The 8,552-nt window shown below is 58.5% G+C and overlaps 1 protein-coding gene across 1 annotated transcript; it reads left to right on the top strand.

Moving 5' to 3' along the window:
- The first annotated feature begins 4,095 nt into the window (after positions 1-4,095).
- On the top strand, positions 4,096-6,257 carry LOC111141192 (T-cell leukemia homeobox 3). Its single transcript, XM_022493584.1, has 3 exons — positions 4,096-4,531; positions 4,885-5,128; positions 6,041-6,257. Exons 1-3 carry the CDS (start codon positions 4,111-4,113, stop codon positions 6,249-6,251), a joined length of 876 nt encoding a protein of 291 aa, XP_022349292.1. The 5' UTR covers positions 4,096-4,110; the 3' UTR covers positions 6,252-6,257.
- The last annotated feature ends 2,295 nt before the right edge of the window (positions 6,258-8,552 follow it).

Here is an 8,552-nt window from a genome sequence, read left to right as displayed (position 1 = left end):
ATCGGTGTTGAGTAAGTGGCTGAATGAATGACTACATTTGGGCAGACGTCTTTAGAGCCTTCCATCCTGAGAACTGCAGGTGCCCCTACAGACTTCTAGCTATGGGGTGCAACCCAAGAATGGAAGGTGGGCAGGTAAGCAGCCTGTGACTTGGTGCATGTGCCAAATTATGTGTTTGTGTCTTTGTCTATGGAAATAGTCCACAGTATTTTCATCGATCTTTCCAATAGGATTGTGGACCCAAATAGGTTGAAGAGCCCCGAATTCGATCTTTACCCCGTTTCATAGGTAGGGAAATTGAGTCCAATTCACACAAGAGGTCGATGGCAGAGCGAGACGGAATGAAGCTGGCCTCCCACACATGGGCAGTTGGGAATTCCAACATCCTGTCTCCCAGCCCTGCAGGCCCCTACGCTCCTCTGTGTCTCCCAGCAGGGCCTCCAGCAGCTTTTCCCTTCCTCCCAGCTTCTCCATGGGGAAGAACAGACAATGCACTGCATTCTGGAAGTCTTTGTGCCCCCTCCCAAGACCCTGGATCTTAGCATTGTCACTTTCTGATCTCCCCTCTGGTGCGTGTGCATGCGTATCTGGCACCATTCCGTGGGTAGCAGGCAAGAAGAGACAGCAAAAAATTATAATCTCAGGAACACCAAATGCGCATCAAAGTGCAAGTGGGCAAAAACTGCTTAGAGGTAAATGTACGACCTTAAATATCTTTATTAAAAAAAAACAACAAGAAATCTTGATAAAAATTAACTATATTTTCACCCCCACGAATGAAGAGGAAAATAATTAATAAAAATAAAACATTCCTCAAAGAGATGGCATTAAAAAAGAAGGAAATAGAAGTCTTCTCTTGACGACCCGTAGAATAGACAAACCTTTGGTAAATACGGTAAGCTCAGTGACACGGGGAATAAAGAGCAGAGGACATTAGCTCAGATTCACAGGAGAGTTTAGGAGAGTATCTCCCCACTCCACACGTTGTAACAATGAATTGGAAAACTTGGATGAAACGGACACTCTTCTGGGCACTGGCTGCCAAATGTGAGCGATCATCAGAATCACCTGGAGGGCTTGTGAAAGCAGATTGCCTAGCCCTACCCTGGAGTTTCGGATTCAGTAAGTCTGGGCTAGGGTCCAAGAATTTGCATTTCTAACAAATTCCCAGGTGCTGCTGCTGCTGGTCCAGGCATAGACTTTGAGAACCCCCAGGACTACTATCTGCCCCCCAATCACTCCCTTTCCTGGGCTAACAGCTCCACTCTGTCTGGGCTGGAAAACAGGGGGGTTGTGATCCGTGTGGCCCAAAGCGCCTACTGCTGGAAGACAGTGAAACCAGGCATCTCAGAAAGCTGGGACTCAGGCCGTGAGGCCGTGAGACCAAACTCTGTCCCATCCATGTCTGGCACGGCTGGGTGCTCTCGCCTGGCCGGGCTCACTTAATCCCATGACGTTGGTGCTTTACGGGATTAGGAACTGAGGCACAAAAAGGATGAGTGATTCCCCAAGGCCACAGCTGGTAAAAAGAGGTTGGAATCTGATCCTTACACACTGGACCACTTACTGTGGTACCCGGGAGAGGGGCTGGCTACATCACCCACTTCTCTCTAATTCCAAGCCCACACAGCTGTGTGGGGTGCTCCTTGTTAGCCTAATTTAGCAAAGCCCGGAAGTGGGGAGGACAGGCCTGGAACCCGAGGCTTGGGAAGCTAGAAGGGAAGTAGAGCTGGCAAGGTGCCTACCTAGCCCTGGAGAGGGGGTGGCTGTGAGCTGTGAACTCGCTGACCCGAAGTTCCCTCATCAGGTAAAAAATGGGATCAATAACCATGTTTCCTCACAGGGTTGTTGTGAGGAGTAAGGACATGCTCAGCCCCCTGCCTGGCACAAGCTACGTTCTCAACCTACTGCGGCCTTACTGTTGTCGTTAAAGTTGTTATTATATAATTCGGTTTCTCACAGGCATGTCCACAAACCTTATCTCATTTATTTCTCACAGTCACCCTGGGGGGAGCTATTACCCTTCCTGTTTTACAAATAAGGAAAATGAGGCTCCAGGAAAGCAAGGAGGGACCAAACAGCCCCAAATCACCGGTGGCAGAGCTGGAATTAGAAAGCAGGCGCCCCTGGCAGGGAGCAATGACGTCTGCTCCCTTTGAAGGTCCTTGGAGCCCCAAAAGAGCAGAGGAGGGCTCACCCCCTGGTCCTGGGCACCCTCTCTCCTCACCCCTCACTCTCCAGTAGCCTCATCCCCCCCCCTACCCAGCAAGAGCCAGAGACTTGCCCAAGGTCACACAGCAGGGTGGTGACTGATTCAGGAATAAAGGCTTTAAGATTGCAAGTCCTGAGGCCTCTAGGTCACCGGGGGCAGATTATTAGGAAGAACCCCCAACCCCCAACGTGCTGCCTCCTGCCCTTCTGGGTCCTCGGGGACTGATCCCACTGATAGACAAATACACGTTTCTCTTCAAGATACTGAGACTCTACAAATAACATAAAACAGCAGACAAATAAACAAGACTTATCAGAATAATAGATCAACCATCCTGTGGGCGTGGGAGGGCTGCAGCCACTCAGCGCCTACTATGTGCCAGGCCCGAAGCCCTGCTTTCTCTCAGTATCTCATTCAAGGCGCAGGACAATCCCGCAATGCACGCCTTGTCCATTTCATGAACAAGAAAACCAAAGCCTAAAGATTGGAAGTCACTTGCTCAAGGTCACTGAGCTAGAAAGTGACCGACCCGAATGTGAATGCTCAGTTCTGGCCAGCCTTATTTCCGAGCTCTCACCACGTCCGCAAGACGGGGTGAGAGGGCCTGGCCAGGGATGCAGCAGTTTGCACCTAATGATTTCAGAATTCGAGGGTAGACAACGATTCTGTAAGTCGCCTCCAGGGGAGACAGCCGAGGCTGGCGCTGGGGGTGGCCGCTGGCCGTGAGGTCCTGTCCTGTCCTGTCCACGGTGCCCCTCGCCGGCCTCGACAGTCCCCGCGCGCATGAACGGAGCAGGGAGGGAGTGGTCCAACGCCAGGATGGCCTGCCACGGGAAGGACTCTCTGCTCCCGTTACCCAAAGAAATCCGGCTATTTGCTCCAAAGATGACCAGCCCCCGCGCCTCGCCACTCGGGCATCCCAGGTCCCCACACCTGCAGTGCCATGGGCGGGTTCCCATACGCGACTACTGTCCCCGTCCAATCTGCAACGAATTTCGAGGGGCTGGATCCCCACTCCCCACCGGTGACCCTGGGTCCCTAGACCAGCCGGGCCGGGCACGCGTGGGCACCTGTGAATCACACCTCGGTCCGCCTGGCGAGTGCCAGGGAGTGTCTCCAAAGTGGCCCGGGCGGGGGTGAATTCTCCCCACGCGGGTCGGTGTCCTCGCGAGCGCGGAGCGTGCTGCGGTGCTCCCCTCACCCCGCGCGCTGGGAGCGCGGAGCTTGCGGCGGGAGGTGCGCTCCTTTCGTTGCTCCCGTGGAGGTGGGGTGTCCAAGACGCTTCCGCGGATTCCACAGGGTCGCTCCGGGCTTGCAACTCCATTGTAATTGAAAGAATTCACATGGTTTGGTTTTTACCCAGATGAAAAAATTTGGAAGAAAACGAAACCCCCCTCAGCAAAAGGCAATCTCAGCAGCAGAGCGCCCTAACCCGCCCCGCGCTGCGGCCGGGAAGCGGCCCCGGCCGGGAGGAGCGGGGAGCGTCTGCTAATTGCAGCTTCGTTAGATTTCGGGTTTGGGAGGCTGCGGTTCGGGCGCTAATATCCGCCGCCCATTATCCCAGCTAATAAATTTGACCTATTGTTCGTTTGTTAAAATGATGTCACCTTGGAACAGTCCCTAAGCTCCTATTTCCATGAATTAGGCCTTTATTGAAAGCCGGGAGCCAATGGGAGGAAAGAGGCTTGTTGATCGCAGCCAATGGCTGCGGCGGGAGAGGAATTAGCAGCGGAAACTCCAGGTTCGGTTCAAGAAAGATGACACAGAGCCTGTCGGGCCCGCGCACTCTTGGCAAAGTTTCAGTGCAACGAGAGGCGCCGGGCGCTCCATGGCCGCGCCGTAACAGGGACCCAGCCGCCTCCCCGCCCAGCCCAGCCCAGCCCTTCCGCCCGCCCAGGATGGAGGCGCCCGCCAGCGCGCAGACCCCGCACCCGCACGAGCCCATCAGCTTCGGCATCGACCAGATCCTCAACAGCCCGGACCAGGACAGCGCACCAGCCCCGCGGGGCCCCGACGGCGCCAGCTACCTGGGAGGGCCCCCCGGGGGCCGTCCGGGCGCCACGTACCCGTCTCTACCCGCCTCCTTTGCCGGCCTCGGCGCGCCCTTCGAGGACCCGGGATCTTACAGTGTCAACCTGAGCCTGGCGCCCGCCGGCGTGATCCGAGTGCCAGCGCACAGGCCGCTGCCCGGGGCCGTGCCACCGCCTCTGCCTAGCGCGCTGCCCGCCATGCCCTCCGTGCCCACGGTCTCCAGCCTGGGCGGCCTCAATTTCCCCTGGATGGAGAGCAGCCGCCGCTTCGTGAAAGACCGCTTCACAGGTGAGCAGGCAGCCAACAGGCACCGGGCCTCGGCCCTCCCGGGGCCAGAGGCGCCGCGCCCTAGGTGCTCCACTCTGGGAAACGGTTCTGGAGGCCCAGGCGCGGCGGAGGCCTCAGCGCTCGGCGCTCTGGGAAACCACAGGGGGTTGGAAAATCAGGGAGTTTCGGGGAAATAAGCCTACGCCCAGGGGCAGAGGAGAGTGTCTCCCGCCCGGCTTGGTGCTGCTGGGGACGCGGGGGACCAACGAAATAGCGGAGCACTCTGTGCTCTACCGGGCGACACGGGGTCCGCATGGGGCCTGAAGGGCAGTGGAGCCGGGCTGGGCTTCAGGGGCCCTCGTGTGTCTCCGCAGCGGCGGCGGCGCTCACGCCCTTCACCGTGACCCGGCGCATCGGCCACCCCTACCAGAACAGGACGCCGCCCAAGCGTAAGAAGCCGCGCACGTCCTTTTCTCGAGTGCAGATCTGTGAGCTGGAAAAGCGCTTCCACCGCCAGAAGTACCTGGCCTCGGCCGAGAGGGCGGCGCTCGCCAAGTCGCTCAAAATGACGGACGCGCAGGTCAAGACCTGGTTTCAAAACCGGAGGACCAAGTGGCGGTGAGAGAGGCCTGGCCGCTTGCACCCGCTCTTCGCCCGCCCCGCGCCTCAGCCTCGCGCTCTCCTCATTCTCTGCTCCCCGCTAACCGCCCTCTCAGGGATGCGCTTCCCCACTCCTTCCCAAATTTTATCTCCCTTCTCTCCTTCCCGCCGGCCTGTGTCCGCGCCTCGGCTTCTCCATTCTCATCCGTGTCGCTCTCGTGCGCCTCTCTAACTCTCCGTGTTGTCTTCCGACTCTGCGCCCTCTCGGTTTCCTCTCACTTGCACCTCCACCCGCATCCGCCCCACCCCACCCCGGGCTCTCTCGCACTCCCCTAATCCTTCCCGCTTGCCCTCTCGGATATCCGACAGTCGGCGCGGGCTCCGCATTCCCCCTTAGGCTCCCCATCCTGACTCCAGCCCCGTTTTTATCCGATCCCTATTTCCATCGAACCCGTGAACGGCGAAGCGATCGTGTTTTGGAAGAGAGGTTCGGGAAGGGCCTGGGAGAACTGGGTGAGGCTGACCCGGCCCAGGGACACAGCGCGGGCAGCTGCAGAGCAGCCCTCCCACCCGCGGACCCTAGCGAACTGACTGTCCGCAGGGCCGAGTCAGTTACACGCACGCCATGTCCCTGTTATCCCGCAAAAGAAACATCTTTGTTGTTGGCGAAGCCACAATACCCGGACGTGCAGGTGGGCGGCGGGCTGAGTCCCCTCCCGGCGACCACCCGACACAAAACAAAAACAAACGATGCCAACCCACTCCCCCGACGCGCGGGCCTCGGGCGCACAGCGCCAGCAGGGGTACAGACGGGTCCTGCGCCTCGAGGCTCCCGGCTGGCCTCCGCTCCCGGGAGGGCTGGGGGCCCCGCCGGCGGCCCCGCAGTGCCGGGTGCATGACGGTGCTGTCCCTCTCCCTCCCCCGGTGCAGGCGGCAGACGGCGGAGGAGCGGGAGGCGGAGCGGCAGCAGGCGAGCCGGCTCATGCTGCAGCTGCAACACGACGCCTTCCAAAAGAGTCTCAACGATTCCATCCAGCCCGACCCTCTCTGTCTGCACAACTCGTCGCTCTTTGCTCTGCAGAATCTGCAGCCCTGGGAGGAGGACAGCTCCAAGGTCCCCGCCGTCACCTCTCTGGTGTGAGCCACCAGCGCGCACATTCTTCATGGATCGCCGCCCTTACCCGGCGGGGTGCCCCGGGCCCCCAGCCGGGCTGGGGTGGGGGGGGCCCCGAGGCCGAGAGGGACAGGGGCCTCCGAGCTCGACTAGGCCCCGGGGCGCGGCCGCATCTCCACCGGCCGCGGAGGGGGCTGGGCCCGGGCTCCGCGCGGCTGCACAATCCGAGCCCCCGCCCCGCGCCCAGTCCCGCCCCAGGCCCAGGCCTGACAAAGAAAGCGCCTTACGTTTCTCCGCCCCTCGCCCGCACCCCCCGGGCCGGGCGCCTGTATTATACTTTGTACTTTTGCCCAAACGTGTAAATAATAAAAGTTTTGGCTTTTTTCTTTAGAAACCGGCCACCTGCTTCCCCCGCGGGGGCCGCTGGAGGAGGGGCGGCCGACCAGGTGGCTGGGGGGAGCGCCAGGGCTGGGGCACCCTGCGTTTAGGCTGGGTCCACTCCTCTCCTTTTCCGTTCCTTTTATTTAAGTCGTTTTATTTAATAAAAAAGTTAGCTATTTCACTTAACGCCGCTGTTATTTCGTTTTCGTTCCAATAATGCTCGGCGAACCCGGCCCTGCGCCCCACCCCATCTGCGGCAGAGGCCGAGCCGCGGTGTGCGGGGGCGCGTCCACCTCTCCAAGCTTCGTCGGTTTTCGGCTCAGCTCCAACCACGGCCCGGGGCCCCGGGGAGGATCCGCGGTGCAGGTCAGTTCGTGCCAGCCGCGGCAGTTTGGGTGCCGGCGGGGTGGGGCGGACTGGGAAGGGCACTCAAGGCCCAGAGGTCGAAAGTCGGCGCCAGGCAGGGTTGAGAATGAACCCCCACCCCGCCACCGCTCCCCGCCCCCCGCGGGTACTTAGGTTGTCACAGGCCAGACTCACCTAGGGGGTGAAAGGCACCGTGACCTCGAACTTCTAAGAACTCAGAACCCTCCCCCCACCAAACCAATGACCTCCTCTTTTTCCAGTGAGGCCTCAGGTCCTGGGCGGACCCAAGGACTGGCAATAGGGGATCTGAGCGCACTGTGGGTGGGCTGTGTGCACAGAACCCGTGCACGTCCCGAGTCTCCAAATGCTCCTTGTCTAAGGCGAAAGCGCGGGGCACAAACCCAGAACACCAGCACCCTTGTGGGTTACGTGGGACCACAGGTGGGGCGTGACGTCATGTACCGTCACCGCAGCCTGGTGGCGTCACTGTTCAGGAGAGGGGCGGGGCACCCGGAAACCTTGGAATACCGAGCCCAGATGTGAAAGCAGCGAGGCCCAGTTCACACCCAGGTTTACCTCGGCTGAAAAGCTGAGTTTCAGGGTCACGGGATGAGCGGTGGGTGGTCCCTTCCAACAGGACACACACTCGAAGCGTTCGTGAACATTTCCTCTTGCTCCCTCAGTTTTCCCCCTTTTATTCGGTCTTTTAATTTGTTTTTTTTTTTTTTTTAATTCTGACCTCTCCACTTCTTTCTCCACGATGTTCTCTATTTTCTACTCTATTTGTTACTTTTGGTTTCCGTGTTACTGTAACTTCTGCTTTTCCTTTACAGCTTTATGATTCCATATATAGTTTGTTCAGTATTGCTTTTAGTTTCCGTGACTCTTTGTCGTATCCTGCCCACCCTTCTCTCTCCATTTCTGACTCCGCCGTCCTCTGTCTCTAAGTTTCTTTCCCAGCCTTGCCTCCTCCTCCCCTCCTCTCCTTTTGTTCTTTTTGTTTTCTTTTTCTGGTCTCAGAATGTCTTTGCGCCTAGCTTTTTCTGTGTCTGTCTCCGCCATTCCCTCCATGTCTCCATCCCTTCCTCCTGACCGGGCTCCCATTAGCTTCCTGAGGTGAAACAGTTCTGGGGCTGTCCCACAAACCCCATAGCCGCCCCACCCGCCTCAGCACACCGCCTTTTCCCCAGGCCAAGCGCCACCCTGCGGGCTCGGGTGTTTGGGCAACTTCGTTGTATGCGGGCTGTGGGATTGTCTACACTGGCAGGGCTCAAGAGACAGCAGGGAGTCTAAGAAACACGGGCAGAGCTCCCATGGTGGCTGCCTTCATCTGCACCTCCAAGCTCCACTCGTCCGGACTCATAGACACCCCCAGAGAGGGACTAGAGGGACTCAGATCTTCAGATATTTTCCGCGGGGGGTTTCTTGAAATGATTCCATTTTCTCCACTAAAAAGCATGAGGAACGCCCCCATCGGGATGAAAATCGTTGGCCTTCCAGGATGGGGACTTGAGCATCGAAGAATGACCTCCTTTCCATTTGCTAGCCAAACAGCCCCTTCCTCAGGGACTGACGTGGCTT

Source organism: Enhydra lutris, unplaced genomic scaffold (genome assembly GCF_002288905.1).
Source record: "Enhydra lutris kenyoni isolate GAN:26980312 unplaced genomic scaffold, ASM228890v2 scaffoldscaffold5, whole genome shotgun sequence".
NCBI lineage: Eukaryota > Metazoa > Chordata > Mammalia > Carnivora > Mustelidae > Enhydra > Enhydra lutris.
This window is presented reverse-complemented; position numbering and strand designations above follow the sequence as displayed.

Excerpts from the sequence above, each read along its gene's own strand:
- LOC111141192 (XM_022493584.1), top strand. The coding sequence starts at position 4,111 with ATGGAGGCGCCCGCCAGCGCGCAGACCCCGCACCCGCACGAGCCCATC. Across the intron at positions 4,532-4,884 it reads CGTGAAAGACCGCTTCACAG|CGGCGGCGGCGCTCACGCCC; the intron begins GTGAGCAGGCAG and ends GTGTCTCCGCAG. Across the intron at positions 5,129-6,040 it reads AACCGGAGGACCAAGTGGCG|GCGGCAGACGGCGGAGGAGC; the intron begins GTGAGAGAGGCC and ends CCCCCGGTGCAG.